Here is a 21,286-nt window from a genome sequence, read left to right on the forward strand (position 1 = left end):
TCCAAAAATCCCAAAAAAAAATTGCTGCTGAAATATTGACTGTTCTCAAGATTATTCCTTTATTCTCAACATGCAAAATTTTCTTATGTATAAACTATAGTGTATAGAACATGACTTTAATTTCATTGAAGAAAGGGAAGATCTAGAAATATATCTATCCAATAAATTTGATATATAACATAGTGTCTTACCTCCATAAGATAAAAGAGATATTTTACTATAAAGTATATTCAGTGCAACAAGTTGGAATAAGAATATGGGATTTGGTTCAAAATTGGATAGACTTTCTGATATATTCGGCCGATAAAAATCTATACAAATGAACTGTATAGGAAATCAATCAATTAACAAATGTATCTCATCTTTTTGTTTTGTGCAGGTTGAGATTGATTCCCATCTTTTGTGGCATGACAGATGTAATATATACCTTCAGCTGCAGATCTACATTTTCTGCTATTATTCTGAATCACTATATATGATGTTCATCAACTCGTTCATTTCAGCTTCAGTACAAATGATTTCAAACAATAACCCTACAAGGCACAAGAAAAAGTGATATTTAAGAAGACATTAAAGGAGAAAATATTTAAAAAGCAAAAGAAAAAGAGAAAGAGATTTAATTAAGATATCAGTAATATCACTGTCAATGTTAGGATTGTCATCCCTAATCATGACAATGGGGTTTAAGAATCCTTTTCTTGATGTTAATGGGGTTCTTAGGATTGTCATCACTAATGGTGACAATGGAGTTTAAGGAACCCTTTTCTCCATTCTTATTATGCACAAAGTTGACATGTAAAGGTTCCCATTAGTTTCAATTTTTGTTAGGATCATCTATGTTGTTTTCAGGCAAACCAGTTGTGCAGACGCTGTGCAGATGCTGTGCAGCCCTGGAACTTGGGTATGGTTTTTAAAATCAGTGAGAAAATTGGGGTATAAATGTAAAGATGTGCTTCAACTTCCAAATAAACTCTTATCCTGCAAACCAACACCCTCAGGTTTAATATCTTTTCCTTTATCATACTTTTGCAGTAAATCAATCCAAGCTTCAAAGATGAAATTCATCTCCAGGGCCCACACTCCAACCCGATAAGATTATGGAGGGTTAAATTACGATAATTCAGTAGCCCATTAGATGGGAGGAGCAGGAGCCACCTCCACGAGAGGGTGAAACTCTTACACTGCGACTGTCAGGACTCAATTTTGCGTCCTTGCCTACAATCTGCCATCCAGAGAACTACGCTAATAGTTGTGATATAGCCTCCGCAGTAAGCAAGGGACATTAGGATTTCAGTCATAGGCTAAAATATTGACTCTTCTCAAGATTATTACTCCTTTATCTGAACTTGCAAAGTTTTCTTTTATCTTAACTTCAGTGTATACAACATGTCTTGAATTTCCTTGAAGAAAGGGAAGATCTTGAAATATATATCCAATATATTTGATATATAAAATAGTGTCTTAGCTACATAGGATAAAGAGATAATTTACTGCTAGGTTTACTCAAAGTATATTCAGTGCACAAGTTGGAATAGGAATGTAGGATTTGTATCAAAATTTGACAGACTTTCTTAAATTTTCAGCAGATAAAAATCTATACAAATGAACTGTACAGGAATTTTCTTCTAATGCAAAATTTTTTTATCACTAATCTAAGTTGTGTAGTCTCTCAAGATCTCAAATTAGAGATGATATCAAGAAAGGTATCCTCCAAGCAAGGTATTGTGAGTCCACCCATTGGATGATCAAATCCGAATTCGTCCTCAGCTTGGCACAACAAGTCTTGGAAAGAAGGGTCCTTCAAGTACGAAACTGGAATGACAAAACGTTTCTTCTCGCTCTCACCAACATAAACTGCAAAGTGCCCCTTAGGTACCTCACTTTCTCTGTTTGTTCTTGAAGAAGACCTTCTGATGCCCTGCTTAGCACGGAGAATGCGAGTCATACTAATCGCCATTCTGGAATGATTTTTCTTAAAGCAGAGGCAGTGTTAATCAAAGATGCTAATAGAAACAATTTTAGAATGCAGAAACCAAGGTATTTTGTAGGAAATATTTGTGTGGGATGAATACCAATTATATATGTGTTTATATAGATGGTTTGGGAGGTGGATTGAGTGGCTAAGAGATATTTGGATGGGTGGGCAGCCATGCCAGCTAGCAAGATAAGAGACAGTACCACACATTTTTGTCATCCAAACAACATTGTAGAGAAAGATTATTCCCCACATGCTTCAATGAAATTGAACAAATAGAGAAAGATCAACTACTTCTGTCATTCCAAGAAAACTAGCCAAATGAGAGATGAAGATAGAGATCAGAGAAGAAAGTAAATGGAATTTGGCCATTTGGGAAGTATAACCATGTGGTTACTCATTTATGTATGGCCACACTCTAGATCCCATATATTTGTGGTTGAAGCTAAAAGGCCCCATACAGCATAACCATGTGGTTCCTCAGTGTCAATCATGTGGTTTTGCCTCCTCAACAGCTTAAAGACTGTCTTAGCCTCCTCAGCACTTTAAATAGATCACTTCCATATTCATTTCATTCATCAAATACTGCAATTCATTCTAGCCAATTTCCAAGGTTTCTACAAATCTTATTCTCTTCTATTCAATCCCTCTCTCTCTATTTTCTAAGTTAATACCATGATCAGCTCCAAGAAGCTCATCAAGCTCGCCAAAAGATGGCAAAAATTTGCTGCCATCCGAAGAAAGAGGATTTCATTTCCAAGTCTATATGATGATGCAGATAGCTACAGTACTTTTTCTGCAGTTAACAAGGGCCATTTCACTATCTACACTGCTGATCAGAAGCGGTTTATTGTCCCTCTATCATATCTCGAGAATGAGATCATTAGACAACTCTTAAGTATGTCTGAAGAAGAATTTGGACTTCCAAGCGATGGGCCTATTACACTACCATGTGATGCAGTCTTCATGGACTACATCATTTCACTTCTTAGCCGAGGTTTATCTAGAGAACTTGAGAGTGCACTGCTCGTCTCAGTTACTTCACATCAGTGTTCATCAGCTCTGCTACACGAAGAAGGGTGGAGAAATCAGGAATTGCTAGTTTGCTGATATTAATTGCAATAAATTTTGTAAATGAGGGTATTAGTTGTAGCTCAATACATGATGTGAAATGTACATAAATCCAATACAGCAATACTTGATATCCAATATGTTCAGTATTCTTCTTAGAAAATTCGAATATATTCATTGCTTTCATTTTCTCCTTAATCTTCAGTTTGTTGCGATACACTTATACCTGTGACAAGGGCTTATTTGCATTAATTTTATTCAAAAGCATTAAACTATATAATTGCCTAATTGAATTTTTAACAATAAGATTCTGTCACTTCCATTTCTGGCCTAGCATCACTCTGCCAACTACCAAGAACAAGCAGAAGTAATTTGAAGCATATGATGAGAAAGCAATATGGTGTTGTTATCTCAATTTTAAACAGTTCTGACCATCTGCTGCAATAGTTCCATTAGAGAATTACTTAGCTATATACTAATCTTGTTATCTCATTTTCTTTCATTTCTTCTGTCCTATATACTAGTCTGGCACCTTTGTGTGATGGTTAACATGGAACTTTCACCCTGACCACACTATTTGCGTAAACCTGCAAAGATGTCAATGCTCTTGCCAAAACCTTGATTAGTTCCTCTGCAGGAAGAAGATTTCATTTTAAGACACAAGGACTGTGAATAGTTATGGTAAATCCTCTGCAGTTAGCAATGGACACTAAATTTTATTTTATTTTCCGATAATACAGACTACATATAGATCAGCACATGATACCCAAAATTAATCCATTATTCTGAACTTCCAAAATTGTATTGTCTTAACTTTTAGTGTGTAGAATATGCCATGAAGAGATATTTTAGTGCTAGTTTTACTCAAAGTATATTCAACACAACAATTTGGAATAGGATTTGGTGAAAATTGGAGAGGTTTTCTGATATTTCCAAAGTTGCTGCAAAATTGCAAACAAAAATCTATACAAATGAACTGTACAGGAAAACTTTTCTTTGCAAAATTTTTCTTCACTAAACTAAGTTGTATGTAGTCTCTCAAGATCTCAGACTAGAGATGACGTCAAGGAAGGTATCCTCCATACAAGGTATTGTGAGTCCACCCGTTGGATGATCAAATCCGAATTCTTCCTCAGCTTGACTAAGCAAGCCTTGAAATGAAGGGTTCTTCAAGTATGAAACTGGAATGACAAAACGCCTCTTTTCACCCTCCCCAACATAAACTGCAAAATGCCCTTTAGGCACTTCACTTTCTCTATTTGTTCTTGAAGAAGATCTCCTGAGGCCTTGCTTAGCACGCAGAATATGCCCAATACCGATTGCCATGCTTAAATATGCTTTTTGGAAAGTAGGATTTCTGAAATCAAATTGTGAAGGCAGAAACTAGGATTTGTGTGAAGGAAGGACTTGAGTGGGGTGAACATCAACACAAATGCATTTATATATAGAGATCCTTTAGGAGGTGGATTGAGTGGCTATGAGAAATTTGGATTACAGGCCAGCCAGCTCGAACGATTAGACAACATCTCCACATGGTTTTGTCTTCCAAAAACAAGAATTTCTAGTAACAATGTTGTAGATGAAGACCACCTTTGGACATCACTCAGCATATGCTTCAATAAATTTGAACAGACGGGGAAAGCTCAACTACCTTTGTCAATCCAAGAAAAGCTACCAAAATGAGAGATCAATATACACAGCACTAAGTTAATGGTATTTGCCTAAAAAATATCTTAACCAATTTATTTGAATTGATGTGAAGATTGGGACACATAACCATGTGTTTCCCCATTTCTATGTCTTAAAGGCCCCCCATACAGCTGGGTGGAACATGGTTTTGCCTTACCTAATTTCCTCAAGAAATTGAAGCACTTTAAATTGGTTGCTTCTCAACCGAATTTGATCATCAAACACTACAACTTTCTGCAGATCTTACTCTCTTCCCTACAATTTCTCTCTATTTCCTAAGTTAGCACCATGATCAGTTCCAAGAAACTCGTCAAGTTGGCAAAAAGATGGCAGAAATTTGCTGCCATTCGAAGAAAGAGGATTTCCTTTCCAAGTGATGATACGGATAGCTGCACTACTTCCACTCCAGTTAACAGGGGTCACTTTGCTATCTACACGGCTGATCAGAAGCGATTTGTAGTCCCTCTATCTTATCTCAAGAATGAGATTATTAGGGAACTCTTAAACATGTCAGAAGAAGAATTTGGGCTTCCAAGCAGTGGGCCTATTACACTACCATGTGATGCAGTCTTCATGGACTACATCATTTCACTTCTTAGCCGAGGTTTATCTAGAGAACTTGAGAGTGCACTGCTCGTCTCAGTTACTTCACATCGGTGTTCATCAGCTCTGCTACACCAAGATGGGTGGAGAAATCAGGAATTGCTAGTTTGCTGATATTGATCTCAAAAAAATTTTGTAAATGAGGATATTAGTTGTAGCTGAATACATGATGTGGAATGTACATAAATCCAATACAGAAATACTTGATATCCAAAATCTTCAGTATTCTTCTTAGAAAATTCAAATATATTCATTGCTTTCATTTTCTCCTTAATCTTCAGTTTGTTGCAATACAGTTATGCCTGTGACAAGTGCTTATTTGCATTAATTTTATTCAAAAGCATTAAACTATATAATTGCCTAATTGAATTTGTAAAATAAGGCACTTCCATTTCTGGCCTATCATCGCTCCACCAACTACCAAGAATAACAAAAAGGCAGATGTAATTTGAAGCATATGATGTCCTCCACATACCCACAAATTCTATACACTCCCTCCATTTTCTTTCATTTCTTATGCCCTATATACTAATCTGGCACCTTTGTGTGATGGTTAACATGGAACTTTCGCTAATCTGGATATTTGCGTAAATCTGCAAAGATGAATATAATGGAAGATATTTGCTGCTGTCTAAGGGAAGAAGATTTCATTTTCAAGAAACAAGGACTGTGAATAGTTATGGTAAATACTCTGCAGTTAGCAAGGGACACTAAATTATGGATCCATCACATCATACCCAAAATATAGATTGCTCTCAAGATTATTCCTTTATTCAGAACTTAGCAAACTGTTATTGCTTAACTTTTAGTGTAGAATATGCCTTGAATTTCCTTGAAGAGATATTGTACTGCAAGTTTTACTTAAAGTATATTCAATGCAACAATTTGGATTTGGTGAAAAATGGATAGCATTTCTGATATTTTCAAAGTTGCTGCAAAAAAGCAAACAAAAATCTATACAAATGAACTGTACAGGAAAAGTCTTCTATGCAAAATTTTTCCTCACTAAACTAAGTTGTCTGTAGTCTCTCAATATCTCAAACTAGAGATGACTTCAAGGAAGGTATCCTCCATACAGGGTATTGTGAGTCCACCCGTTGGATGATCAAATCTGAATTCTTCCTGAGCTTGACTAAGCAAGTGTTGGAATGAAGGGTCTTTCAAGTATGAAACTGGAATGACAAAACGCCTCTTTTCATTCTCCCCAACATAAACTGCAAAGTGCCCCTTAGGCACTTCAAATTCTCTGTTTGTTCTTGAAGAAGATCTCCTGAGGCCTTGCTTAGCACGGAAAATATGCCCCATACCAATTGCCATGTTCAAATGTGTTTTTTGGAAAGTAGGATTTCTGAAATTTGTGAAGGCAGAAACTAGGAGTTGTGTGAAGGAATTGAAGAACTTGAGTGGGGAAAACATCAACACAAATGCATTTATATATATAGATCCTTTAGGAGGTGGATTGAGTGGCTATGAGAAATTTGGATCACAGGCCAGCCAGCCAGCTAGAACAATTAGACAACACCACATGGTTTTGGACATCACTCACCATATGCTTCAATAAGTTTGAACAGATGGGGAAAGCTCAACTACCTTTGTCATTCCAAGAAAACCTACCAAAATGAGTGATCAATATACACAGCACTAAATTAATGGTATTTGCCTATAAATAGCTTAATCAATTTATTTGAATTGATGTGGATTGAGTGGCTATGAGAAATTTGGATTACAGGCCAGCCAGCCAGCCAGCTAGAACGATTAGACAACATCTCCACATGGTTTTGTCTTCCAGATAGAGACCACGTTTGAATATCATTCACCATATGCTTCAATGAAATTGAACAGATGGGGAAAGCTCACAGAGGAGTAAGTTAAAGGTATTCGCTTGGAAAATAGCTTAATCAATTTGTTTGAGTCAGTGTGAAGATTGGGAAACATAAGCATGTGAAGATTGGATATAGTCACACTTCATATCCTTCTGATTGAAGCTAAATGGCCCCATACAGTTGGGTGGAACATGGCTTTGCCTTCTCTGATTTCCTAGCCTTAGTCTTTAGTACTTTAAATAGGTCACTTCCATGTGAATTTTTATATCATCAAACACTACAACTTTGTCAGCCAATATCCAAGCTTTCAACACATCTTACTCTCTTCCGTTTTCTATTTCCCAAGTTGCTACCATGATCAGCTCCAAGAAGCTCATCAAGCTCGCCAAAAGATGGCAGAAATTTGCTGCCATCCGAAGAAAGAGGATTTCATTTCCAAGTCTATATGATGATGCAGATAGCTGCAGTACTTCTTCTGCGGTTAACAAGGGCCATTTCACTATCTACACTGCTGATCAGAAGCGGTTTGTTGTCCCTCTATCATATCTCGAGAATGAGATCATTAGGCAACTCTTAAGTATGTCTGAAGAAGAATTTGGACTTGCAAGCGACGGGCCTATTACACTACCATGTGATGCAGCCTTCTTCGACTACATCATTTCACTTCTTAGCCGAGGTTTATCCAGAGAACTTGAGAATGCATTGCTAATCTCACTTACTTCATATCGGTGTTCATCAGCTTCACTGCACAGAGAAGGGCTGAGAAATCAAGAATTGCTAGTTTGCTAATATAATAAATATCAATCATTTTTGTAGACAAGGAACTCAGTTGTAGCTCAACACATCATTTGAAGTGTACAGAAATTCAAAGACTAGATATCTAATACATTCAGTGATCTTCTCCAACTGTCATGCATTTAATCTATGTACTTGACATTTTTGGTGTTAGAAGCTGTTGCTTTTCTGTAATGATATATTCATAAATGACAAAAACCATTCGAAGCACACTCCCAATTCTAACTTCTACATCACTCATGGACCATTAATCCCTCAATCCAAGGTAAAATGCACTTTTACCCCCTTAATTGTTGCCCTTTATGAAATTTGGTCCATCACTCACAGTGTAATACTCTCATACTTCATTAATACACAAGTCCAGAGTGCCTAAATTTGTTCTTGTTTGAGAATACGACACTTTAACAATTGAAGGGGATAATCTTGTTCATGGTAAGACTCTCTCTCGTTAACGCTGATTTTAGAGAAGAATTTTTGTAGTTTGTTTTACAAGAACTTGAAATTCACATATAAAAGTATAAAGGAAAGAACATTAGGATTTCACCCTCCATTTAGGTGAAGCTCTTTAAATTGATGAACATTATAGACATGATGGATTGAGGAAAAAATTAAGCAGAGAAGAATCAATAATGCTTTTCCATGAAGGTATTGATTGTCTCTTAACCCTATTAGTTACCGTGGTGATTTTAATAGGGTAATTAACGACGTTCAGAGCTACATAGACATTTAGAGTATGCATCCATACGTAACGGAGTAGATATAGAAATTAAAGTGAACAATAGCTCTCTATATGTATAATCAGTGAAATTTACAGATTCTTAGCTGATCATAGGACAGCTGAAAATTGTGGAGATCTGTACAAGGATACTTCCTAAGCAAAATTTTTTTGACTAAACTAAGCTGTTTATAGACTCTCAGGATCTACTTGAACTATAGATGATGTCGAGGAAGGTTTCCTCCGGGCAAGGTATTGTAAGTCCGCCCATTGGATGATCGAATCCGAATTCTTCCTCAGCTTGACTAAGTAAATCTTGGAATGAAGGGGCCGCCAAGTATGATATTGGAATAACAAAGCGCTTCTTTTCGCTCTTGCCAACATAAACTGCAAGGTGCCCCTTTGGAACCTCACTTTCTCTGTTTGTTCTTGAAGAAGACCTTTTGATGCCTTGCTTAGCATGGAGGATGCGTGCCATACTAATTGCCATGTTCAAATATTTCTTTTGAAAATAGAAGCTCTGTGAATCAAAGAGGCTATAGAAACAATTGTGAAGGAAGAAACTAATATTTGTGTGAAAGAACTTGAGTGGGGTGAATACCAACTCAAATGTGATTATATAGACCCTTTGGGAGGGAATGGGATTGAGTGGCTAAGTCAATTTTGGATGGGAGGGAAGCCACTCAGCCAGCTAGCATGATAAGACACATTACCACATGGTTTTGTCTTCAAAAATCACAATGAATTTCTACCAACCGGTCTGTAGATAAAGACCTGTCTCTGAACATCATTCCCTACATGCTTCAATGAAATTGAACAGATGGGTAAGCTCAATTACTTCTATCATTCCATGAAAGACCACCAAATGAGACATGAAGACAGATAGCAGTATGTTAATGTTAAAAAGCAGCTTACTTATTTGTTTGGATCAATTTGATGATTGGGAAACATTTCCATGTGATAGCTTATTTGCATGTCCCTACATATATTTCTTATTGAACCTACAAGGCCCCATACAAATAGGTTGAACATGGTTTTGCCTTGTCTGATTTACACAAGAACTCAATGCTTGTCGTAGCCTCTTTAAGTACTATAAATAAATTACTTCTTTGTGCATTTTAATCATCAGACACTTCAACTCAATCCATTTAGTGTCTAACGTTTCTACTGATCTTATTCTCTTCCATTACATTTCTCTCTATTTCCTAACTTAATAGCGTGATCAGTAACAAGAAGCTCATAATGCTGGGAAAGAGAATACAGAAATTTGTTGCAATCTGAGGAAAGAGGAGTTCACTTCCAAGACTACATGATGCTGCAGATAACAAGGGCCATTTTGCTATCCACATGGATCATCAGAAGCTGTTTGTTGTCGCTCTATCTTATCTAAACAATGAGATTCGTAACCAACTCTTAAAGTTGTCAGAAGAAGGAATTGGACTTCCAAGCATGGGCTTATTACACTACCATCTGATGCGGCCCTGGTAAGTTACATTTCATTCCTCAATTCTATCCTTGCTAAGATAGGTCTCCATAGCTGTCACTCTAGATGTTCACTTCCCAAATGAAGAGCTAGTGAAACTTACCAAAGATTTTGAAGTGATGAGGTTAGTAGCCTTGAGACTACTTGCAATTTGTTTGATAATGGCATGCATAAAGGAGAGATATCAATATATCATCTGTGGACATTTTGGGTAAAATTAATGATGAAATTGGTGAAATGAAGGACGAGAAGTCTGATCGTCCAGAGAATTTAACTCCTCACGAGGCCACTTCTTTGTTGGGAAGTAGTAAAAAAATCTCTTTCAAGTTATGTTGTGGTGAGTTGTCAGTTGAGTTCGACTTGGATTGCAAATATTATCTTGTTCTGCTTGATGATGAACTTAGGCAGGTTGTATTCAATGGGAAATTGGTTCATAATGCACTGTTAAATGCAATTTAACGATAATGGAAGTAGCGTTAGTTAAATGTTTTGAATGATGAACCGCTTACAGATGAGCAGACCTTTAAGTTCAAGAAACTACAGCTTTTTTGACAAAGAGATGGTGCTCTGAACAATGCTCATGAAGTTTTCATCACAAGTTTCTTCGAAACTAGTTTGAACATCAGTGATTGAAGATGCACACAGGGCTGAGCCGAGCCTAGCTTCTTGAGGTTATCAGAAGATGTAGTCGAAATGAAGCATGAATTGAAAGAGTAAAGAAATCATGTCTGTCAGTTGGATTGTTGTCCAAGATTTCATTAATGGTGCATGCATGTCAAGAATTAGATTCGTGGAATTCTGATGTTCATGAAACTCAGGAAAACTCTCAAACTTGTGAATTGGCAGATGATTACTTGATAAATGCATCAGAAGATGAGCAGTCGTATTTGCAAAGTATTGATGTTCTCCTAACTGAGCACAAAATTGAAGAAGCAATATTGGAGAGACTTTGTGATGGCTAACATGGAACTTTCACCCTGCCCACACAAATTTTGCATAAAGCTCAGTGAAGTCGGATACCACTATATGCATAAACTTCAAGAACGAGGGGTCATAGACATCAATGGTGTCAATACTGTCTGCAATATAATAGCAGCCAAGAATGTCTTTACCACAAATATCAACATAGAGACTATATCATGGCTGTAAGATCCTGCTACCAGTGCTTTCAGTTTTGGCAAACACCCTACTTTGTATTTCAGAGCAATGAGGACAGTGGTTGACAACTACAAGAGTCCAAAACCTCAGCTTGCTGAGAAATTAGGAGAAGTTAGGACTGACAATTGAACTCTTTGTTGAAATAAGGAGCAAGTAAATGTGGCAAACAGAAGCAATATAGACCCAGCAAAAGTATCCATTGTTACCAACTTACACAGAAAAATTTCACTTGCCAAAAACTGACCGGATATATCCCTTCTTCATATAGAGTTGAATAGGAGCTGCAAGTTTCCTTTTGTAACTTTTAGTGTGTGGAATATGTCTTGAATTTCCTTGAAATATTCTACTTCTAGTTTTACTCAAAGTATATTCATTGCAATAAGTTGGAGTAGAAATATACGATTTGTTGAAAATTGGACAGACTTTCTGATATTTTCAAAGTTACTGCAGAAAAGCAGACAAAAATCTATAAAAAAATTAACTGTATGTACAGGTAAACTCTTCTATGCAAAATTTTTCTTTACTAAACTAAGCTGTCTATAGTCTCTCAAGATCTCAAATTAGAGATGATGTCAAGGAAAGTATCCTCCATACAAGGTATTGTGAGTCCACCCATTGGATGATCGAATCCAAATTCCTCTTCAGCTTGACACAGCAAGTCTTGGAATGAAGGGTCCTTCAAGTATGAAACTGGAATAACAAAGCGCTTCTTTTCACTCTCCCCAACATAAACTGCAAAATGCCCCTTAGGCACTTCACTTTCTCTGAAGAAGATCTCTTGAGGCCTTGCTTAGCACGGAAAATGTGCCCCATACCAATTGCCATCTTCAAATGTTTTTTTTTGGGAAAGTAGAGGCAATGTTAATTGAATAAGCTATGGACAGAATTTGTGAATGCAGAAACTAGGATTGTGTGAAGAAAGAACTTGAGTAGGGTGAACATTGGCTCAAATGCATTTATATATATAGATCCTTTAGGAGGTGGGTTGAGTGGCTATGAGAAATTTGGATCACAGGCCAGCCAGCTAGAATGATAAGACAGCATTACCACATGGTTTTGTCTTCCAAAAATCTTTAAGAATTTCTACAAACTTTGGACATCACTCACCAAATGCTTCAATGAAATTGAACAGATGTAGAAAGCTCAACTACTTCTGTCATTGATCAATCCACAGGTCAGTAAGTTAATGGCGTTTGCCTAGAAAATAGCTTAATCAATTTGTTTGAATCAATATGAAGATTGGGAAACAAAACCATGTGATTCCTATTTGTATGTCTAAAAGGCCCCATACAGCTGGGTGGAACATGGTTTTGCCTTCCCTGATTTCCTCAAGAAATTGAAGCTTGTCATTGCCTCTTAAACGCTTTAAATAGGTTGCTTCCATGTGAACTTTGATCATCAAACACTACATGTTATGATATTATTATTATTATTATTAAACCAAGTGGATCATAATCCCTGAAAACATGGATGTATGGAGTTGATATATCCCTTAAAACATGAAAGCTTAAATCATGGAATGTTTTAAGGGATGTGGGGCACAAAGCATCAAACATAGATTAGTGGTCTTTGATGTGTGAATTAATTATTGTCATCTTTGTTTGCTAGTATATGTATATATATATATGTTGTATTACCGAAGGGTTGTAGGTGTAGTGTGGAGAAATAATGAAAAGCAAAACATTTCTTTGTCAATAAAAAAAAGTGTGGTCTGTGTGTGAGTGTACGTACAGAAGCAAATAGAAATAAATTCATTTCCATCCATAATCCTTCTCTTTAATTCCTCTCAATTACTATAGATATATTTATATTAAATATATCTTACATTTGGTATCAGAGCCTATCAACCTTCCAACCCTGAGATATTTTTTCTAGTGAAATATGGCCAATAATTTCAATATTGTATGGTCGGGTCCTAAATTAGACGGGAAGCTCGATTACAATTATTGGCAAATTATGATGACCACACATTTGAAAGCTCAAAATCTTTGGAGCTATGTTGATCCCGGTCTACCAGAAGGAGCTGATGCAGCTGCTACACGGCGAGATCAATTGGCGTTGGGACAAATTCATCAAGGTGTCCATTACTCCATTTTTGGGCAACTTGCTCGTGCTCAAACAGCAAAAGAAGCTTGGGACATCTTAAAGGTTTCAAACAAAGGAGTCGACCGGTCACAGAAGTCCAAGCTGCAGACGTTGAGAAGGTTGTATGATCGTTGTGAGATGGCCTCTACAGAAACCGTAGATATGTATTTCTCTCGTCTTATTGATCTTGTAAATAAGATGAGGTTGTACGGAGACACAATTGAGGATGGTGCAGTGGTTGAAAAAGTTCTACGAACGATGCCGATGAAGTATGACCATGTGGTGGCTTCAATAACAAAGTCACACGATACCGAGGACTTGTCAATTGCTGAGTTAAAAGGTATGATCGAAAGTCATATTGAAAGGATTGCGTCAAAATCAAAACCACTAGCAGAAGAAGCTTTGAAGAGCCAAGTCACCTTTAATATGACTAGCTCTAATCAAAGAGGTGGAGGAGCTGGTAGAGGTTGTGGGAGAGGTAGAGGGGGATTCAGAGGAAGAGGACGTGGTAACTCAAATCAAGGAAGGGGACGAGGTAACTTCAATCAAGGAAGAGGTGGAGGTAATAATACCAAGCAAGGTAAATTTCCATTTAATTGCTACAATTGCGGCAAATATGGACACAAAATTGCAGATTGCTGGTATAAAGAGGATGGTCATGAAAATCAAGCAAATGTTGCTGAAAAATCTGGTGAGAGTTCTACTGAATCTGAAACCTTATTTTTGGTCAGTAACAGTTTGTCTGCAGATGAAAACATATGGTTCTTGGATACTAGATGTAGTAATCATATGTGTGGGAAGAAAGAATTGTTTTCAGAGTTGGATGAATCAATACGATCTGAGGTGACATTTGGAAATAAGTCAAAAGTGCCAATTTTGGGAAAAGGTAAAATCTCTATTCAATTGAAGGATGGTACTCACAATTTTATATCCGATGTTTTCTATGTTCCTGCATTACACCAAAATTTGTTGAGTATGGGACAGTTGTCAGAAAAGGGATATAAAATAAATATCACTGGAGGGTGTTGTACCATTGTTGATGCCAAGGGAGTTTTGATTGCAAAGGTAAATATGTCTCAAAATCGACTATTTCCTTTAAAAATCAACCATGCACTTCTTACTTGCTTTAATTCTGAAATCCGTGATGATAATTGGTTGTGGCATATGCGGTTTGGGAATTTTCATTTCTCCGGATTAAATTATTTAGCAAGAAAGAAACATTTTCATTTCTCCGGATTAAATTATTTAGCAAGAAAGAAACTTGTTTATTTCTCCGGATTAAATTATTTAGCAAGAAAGAAACTTGTTTCTGATTCCGGATTAAATTATTTAGCAAGAAAGAAACTTGTTTCTGATTTGCCGATAAATTATTTAGCAAGAAAGAAACTTGTTTCTGATTTGCCGATTATTAATGTTCCTGACAAAATTTGTGAGAGTTGTTTGATTGGGAAGAAGCATAGATAACCTTTTCCTGTAGGCAAGTCTAAAAGAGCGACAAAGCAGTAACCTTTTCCTGTAGGCAAGTCTAAAAGAGCGACAAAGCAGTTGGCTTTTCCTGTAGGCAAGTCTAAAAGAGCGACAAAGCAGTTGGAGATTGTTGTAGGCAAGTCTAAAAGAGCGACAAAGCAGTTGGAGATTGTTCACTCAGATCTGTGTTCATTGACAAAGCAGTTGGAGATTGTTCACTCAGATCTGTGTTCATTGGAAGTTCCTTCAAATGGAGGTTGTAAGTACTTTGTTACCTTCATTGATGATTTCAATAGAAAAACATGGGTTTATTTTCTGAAACAGAAGTAAGATGCATGTGATGTTTTTCAACAATTTAAGGTTTTTGTTGAAAAACAAAGTGGTTATAAGATTAAGATTTTGAGAACTGATAGAGGTACAGAATATATTGCTTGTGATGAATTTTTAAAGAAAAATGGTATTCAGCATCAGATGACAGCTAGGTACACTCCACAACAAAATGGAGTGGCTGAGAGGAAAAATAGGTCTATCATGGACATGGTAAGATGCATGATGAAATCTAAAAATCTGCCTAAACCTTTTTGGGCAGAAGCTGTTGCTTGTGCTGTTCATGTGTTGAATAGGTGTCCAACTAAAAGTGTTCGTGATAAGACACCTGAGGAAGCTTGGAGTGGGAGTAAACCATCTATCAGACATCTCAAGGTTTTTGGATGTTTGGCATATGCACATGTGCCAGATCAGTTGAGAAAGAAGTTGGACGATAAAGGTGAGAAGTGTATTTTTATTGGTTATAGTGACATTTCAAAGGCTTATAAATTGTATAATCCTGAAACTCAAAAGGTTGTTATAAGTCGTGATGTCACTTTTGATGAATATGGTGCATGGGATTGGTCAACTAAAGAAGAAAGGTCAGTTGTTGTTCCCATTATTCCTGATAATGAGTAATTGGTTTCAGATAATGTTCAATCTTCTTTACAGCCAGAGTCATCAGTTCGGAGATCTCAACGCGAGCGTCACTTACCAGCTCGTTTGGAAGATTATGTTTTGGGTAATGATAATGACTTGACTGATGAAGAGATTGTTCAGTTTGCTCTCTTTGCAGATTGTGACCCTATATCATTTGAGGAGGCTGCTACAGAAACTCATTGGCTTAAGGCAATGGATGAGGAGATTTGTGCCATTGAAAAGAATGGTACTTGGGAGTTAACAGAATTACCTCCCGAAAAGAAGCCAATTGGAGTAAAGTGGGTTTATAAAACCAAATACAAGTCAAATGGTGAGGTTGACCGTTTTAAGGCACGGTTGGTAGCAAAGGGTTACAAACAAAAACCAGGTATTGATTATTTTGAGGTTTTTGCTCCTGTAAGTAGACTTGATACTGTGCGAATGCTTATTTCTCTTGCTGCTCAAAATGATTGGAAATTGTTTCAAATGGATGTCAAGTCTGCTTTTTTGAATGGTTTTCTTGAAGAAGAAATATATGTTGAGCAACCTGCAGGGTATGTGAAGAAAGGGGAAGAAAATAAGGTTTACAAGTTGAGAAAAGCTTTGTATGGTTTAAAACAGGCACCCAGAGCATGGTATGGTTGCATTGATTCTTATTTTGTTGAGAATGGTTTTATGAGGTGTCCTTATGAGCATACTCTGTATGTCAAATACACAGATTTTGGAGATATTGTTATAATCTGTCTGTATGTTGATGATTTGATTTTTACTGGAAACAATTTGAAACTAATCTCAGAATTCAGGGAGGCACTCATTAAGAAATTTGAAATGACTGATATGGGTCTTATGTGTTACTTTCTTGGTCTTGAAGTTGTTCAGATGAATGGTGGAATCTTCATTTCACAGAAGAAATATGCTGCTGATATTTTGAAAAAGATCAAAATGGAAAACTCCAAACCAGTTTCAACTCCAGTAGCTGAAAAGTTGAAGATGTCCAAAGATGAGTGTGGTAAGAATGTGAATGTTACAGCTTATAAAAGTTTAATGGGGAGTTTGAGGTATTTGGTAGCTACAAGGCCAGATATTTCTTTTAGAGTTGGAATACTCAGCAGATTCATGGAGGAACCAAAAGAATCACATTGGGTTGCAGCAAAGCGAATTCTGAGATATGTCAAAGGTACGAGTAATGATGGAATTTTTTACTCTACTAATGATGCAGTGAAAATTGTTGGATATACAGACAGTGATTGGGCTGGAGATGTTGAGACAAGAAAAAGCACATCAGGATATGCCTTCTATCTTGGTTCTGCTATATTTTCCTAGTCTTCAAAGAAGCAGCAGATTGTAGCACTTTCAACCGCAGAAGCAAAATACATTGCAGCAACAAACTGTGCTATTCAAGCAATTTGGCTCAGAAGAATTTTGGAGTTTTTGCAACAAAAGCAGGAGGCACCTACAACAATTTTTTGTGACAACAAGTCTGCCATTTCGTTGTCAAAAAATCCTGTTTTTCATGGTCGCAACAAACACATTGATATCAAGTATCACAAGATCAGGGAGTTGGTAGCTGAAAAACAAATCAACATTGAATACTGTGCAAGTGAATGTCAAGTTGCTGATATTTTTACAAAGCCATTGAAGACAGAGACATTTCTCAAACTGAAGAAGGAAATTGGGATGACGAATATATCCAACTTGGTTTAAGGGAGGCAATGTTATGATATTATTATTATTATTATTAAACCAAGTGGATCATAATCCCTGAAAACATGGATGTATGGAGTTGATATATCCCTTAAAACATGAAAGCTTAAATCATGGAATGTTTTAAGGGATGTGGGGCACAAAGCATCAAACATGGATTAGTGGTCTTTGATGTGTGAATTAATTATTGTCATCTTTGTTTGCTAGTATATGTATATATATATATGTTGTATTACCGAAGGGTTGTAGGTGTGGTGTGGAGAAATAATGAAAAGCAAAACATTTCTTTGTCAATAAAAAAAAGTGTTGTCTGTGTGTGAGTGTACGTACAGAAGCAAATAGAAATAAATTCATTTCCATCCATAATCCTTCTCTTTAATTCCTCTCAATTACTATAGATATATTTATATTAAATATATCTTACACTACAACTTTGTCCAGGCAATATCCAAGGTCTCTACCAATCTTACTCTCTTTCATTCTCTATTTCCTAAGTTAGTACCATGATCAGTTCCAAGAAACTCATTATTGGCGAAAAGATGGCAGAAATTTGCTGCCATCCGAAGAAAGAGGATTTCCTTTCCAAGAAAAAATGATGACACTAATAGCTGCAGTACTTCTTCTGCAGTTAACAAGGGTCATTTTGCTATCTACACAATTGATCAGAAGCGATTTGTAATCGCTCTATCTTATCTCGAGAATGAGATTATTAGGCAACTCTTAAACTTGTCAGAAGAAGAATTTGGCCTTCCATGCGATGGGCCTATTACACTACCATGTGATGCAGCCTTCTTGGACTACATCATTTCACTCATTAGCCGAGGTTTATCCAGAGAACTTGAGGATGAGAACAATTATGTTTGTATTAGAGTTCACAAAATATAACTGTAGGAATACAAGAGTATATATACAAGAGAATCATAAGTAAACTAGGACTGAGAATCATAAGTAAACTAGGACTGAGACTTATAGTATGACTCTATTATGTAGAGTCCTAATATTGAGAATGCATTGCTAATCTCAGTTACTCAATATTGGTGTTCATCAGCTTCACTGCACCAAGAAGGGCTGAGAAATCAAGAATTGGTAGTTTGCTGATGTTAATGTCATATCATTTTTGTAGACAAGGAACTTAGCTCTAGCTCTAGCTCTAGCTCAATACATCATGTACAGAAATCCTAGACATGTATATCTGAATTTACCTGAAAATAAGATTTTGTTGATACTTTAATTTAGAGCTAAACCAGCCTTTGAACATGATTTTAAATTTAGGCCATATTTGATAACATAGTTAGCTTACCAACTAATTTTGGCTTATTTGACCACAATTAGTTGTTTGACTTAGTTAAACAACTAATATAATTGTTTGATTAATTAGTTTTTTTGTAAAAACTTATTATTCCAAAACGCTAAAATTCAAAAAGCTGCTCAGAGTAGCTTTTTCAATCAGTTTTTTTAGAGAATCATTTTGCATGTAATCAGAGTTGCTCAAAGTAGCTTTTTCGATCAGTTTTTTGAAAAAAAAAATCATTTTGCATGTAATCAGCTATCAGCTAATAGTCCCTCTGTCCCATTTTACCTGTCATATTTACTATTCATTCATTGGTCAAACCAACTCTTTCTTCTTTGCTTAGTTTCTTTAGTAATTTTTTATTATTTTTAAATTTAATTTTTTGTTTTTAATAGTACTTTTAATGTAGTTTCTAAATATATAAATTTTAAATATTAATGCTAAACTTAATATTATGAAAAATTGGATTAAAAATTATTTCAGTCAAGCCTCGTTAAACGAACCAGACAACCATTTTGGGACGGAGGTAGTAGTTCTTTATATGGACTTTTCTATAATTAAGGTCCAATTATACTTGAGAATTCTTGGATATATATGTGTTTGTTGTTCATATGAGAATAGGATAACACTATAGCCACACTACTCACAAATCACAATTTCAATCTTTAAATAGTTTTAAAATTAGTGAGACTACTTAATTTTCTTACCGTACTTACATTTCGCTAAGCACCATATTTAACAAAAGATTTGAAATTCAATTTTTAGGGAAGAAATGGTTCAAAATTAAATAGATATTCAAATTTAAAATACATTTACATCAAAATATTTGGATATCCTCCATTATTACTGTCACATATATATATATATATATATATATATATATATATATACAAACTTGTCAAAAAAGTGTAGAAACAATGTATGTTGATTAAAGTGTGGAGACAATATTGATAAAGTGTTGTCTTTCGTCATCACCTTGCGGATCGAGCTGATTAATGTTCTTCGGCCATTCAGATTTAGAGGAGATTAAATTTAGGAGTATCTCTTCGAGCTGCGAGCTGATGCTGCTTTCTTGTCCTTCCTCCTAATCATCCTATTCATCCTCATGGTGTCAATCCGGATGATCTCCCATTCACAGTCATACTGTAGGAGTGCAAATAAGACGAGCCGAACTCGAGCTCAAGAATGGTTGTGCTCTGGGTACGATTCAGTAAATCTCCAATATGTTCATAGAAAATCTGCAGCAAAAACCATGTTACAAACTAAGTAACTAACACATTCATAGCAATATCTCTGGATGAAGGCTAAAGACTATACCTCAAGGAATGAACAGCGGCACTGGTTATTTATCTGTTGATCTCCAGAGGTCTCTTGTTCCTAGAAGATCAGCCATAAAATGTAACAATCAGATATTTCCTATTCCCTGATGTTTTGCTTCTATATGATCTATATAACAGATTACATGTTGAATAATAGAGAAGAGCATCGATCTGGAAAATGCATCCTCCTAATTTACACATAATAACTATGTTCCTTAGTTCTAAACTTTTAGTAAACCAGAAAATTAGAATCAAATTAATACAGAAAACATAAGCATTCAAACAAAAATGGCAGGCACTAAAGTAGGAATTAACTCCTATCTGACAAAAATGCAGAAAAACATAAGCATTGCTGTCACTAATCTGAATGTTAGGGTGGAGCGGATATAAGCAGAAAATTTAAGTATTTAACAATAACTTACCTTGGCTAGGAACTAAGTATATCTTCAGTGGCAGCGGGAGGCGGCGGACTGGGCGGCTGATCTGCTGTATCCGTGAGGAACCGGGAGGTGGCATCTGATCTTTTAGGGGATCTTCCGTGGCACCGGGAGACGGCCAGGAGCAGTGTCCTCCGCGGCAGCAATGGAGTCCAAGGAGGCACTGAGGCAGGGCCGTTCCAATAAAAATTGGGACCCTGTGCCATATCTTAATTTGAGCCTTTTTTTTTCGAGTAATTTATATATATAAATAATAGTTGTTTAAAAAGTTGTATCAAAGTTGCATCTAACAATTTTTCCTTGGCATTATCTATTTACTCATCTATTTGAGTTTGTTTTGTAATGAATTTTTCAAGCGCTCTTTTCTGAGATTGAGTTAGTTGTTCAATTCTTCTTTTCTTTTTACGCTTCTCAGACCCATATGTATATTTTCTAGAAGAATAATTATAAAATCCTAAGGAAAAAAAAAAGAATTTATTTAGAAACTATATGAATAAATAATTAATCAAGAAAAAAATTCTTAAAACAATAAACAAAAATTATGAAAAATATGTAATTGTAATTACCTGTTAAGAGAATTGAATAACTTGAGACTTGAAAGTTTGTGTGATCAAGAAGAATTAAAGAATCAGTTGAGTTGCGGTCTGCGATCTACGAAATTACCGAATTGTGAATTAAGAATTTTCGAATTGTCAAATTTTGTTACGGTATTGCCGTATTTTATAG

At 36.0% G+C, this 21,286-nt stretch overlaps 3 protein-coding genes and 1 pseudogene across 3 annotated transcripts; all 4 read left to right on the plus strand.

Moving 5' to 3' along the window:
• Positions 1-2,571: 2,571 nt before the first annotated feature.
• On the plus strand, positions 2,572-3,217 carry LOC116028406 (auxin-responsive protein SAUR68-like). Its single transcript, XM_031270123.1, has one exon. The coding sequence runs from the start codon at positions 2,651-2,653 to the stop codon at positions 3,083-3,085; it is 435 nt and encodes a 144-aa protein (XP_031125983.1). The 5' UTR covers positions 2,572-2,650; the 3' UTR covers positions 3,086-3,217.
• Positions 3,218-4,976: 1,759 nt separating this feature from the next.
• Positions 4,977-5,582, plus strand: LOC116030953 (auxin-responsive protein SAUR68-like). The gene has a single exon (XM_031273343.1). The coding sequence runs from the start codon at positions 5,024-5,026 to the stop codon at positions 5,450-5,452; it is 429 nt and encodes a 142-aa protein (XP_031129203.1). The 5' UTR covers positions 4,977-5,023; the 3' UTR covers positions 5,453-5,582.
• A 1,865-nt stretch (positions 5,583-7,447) lies between these two features.
• Positions 7,448-8,166, plus strand: LOC116028388 (auxin-responsive protein SAUR68-like). The gene has a single exon (XM_031270097.1). The coding sequence runs from the start codon at positions 7,516-7,518 to the stop codon at positions 7,948-7,950; it is 435 nt and encodes a 144-aa protein (XP_031125957.1). The 5' UTR covers positions 7,448-7,515; the 3' UTR covers positions 7,951-8,166.
• A 9,850-nt stretch (positions 8,167-18,016) lies between these two features.
• On the plus strand, positions 18,017-18,611 carry LOC116030280 (annotated as a pseudogene).
• The last annotated feature ends 2,675 nt before the right edge of the window (positions 18,612-21,286 follow it).

The sequence above is a fragment of the Ipomoea triloba genome, chromosome 9 (assembly GCF_003576645.1).
Source record: "Ipomoea triloba cultivar NCNSP0323 chromosome 9, ASM357664v1".
In the NCBI taxonomy this organism is placed as follows: Eukaryota; Viridiplantae; Streptophyta; class Magnoliopsida; order Solanales; family Convolvulaceae; genus Ipomoea; species Ipomoea triloba.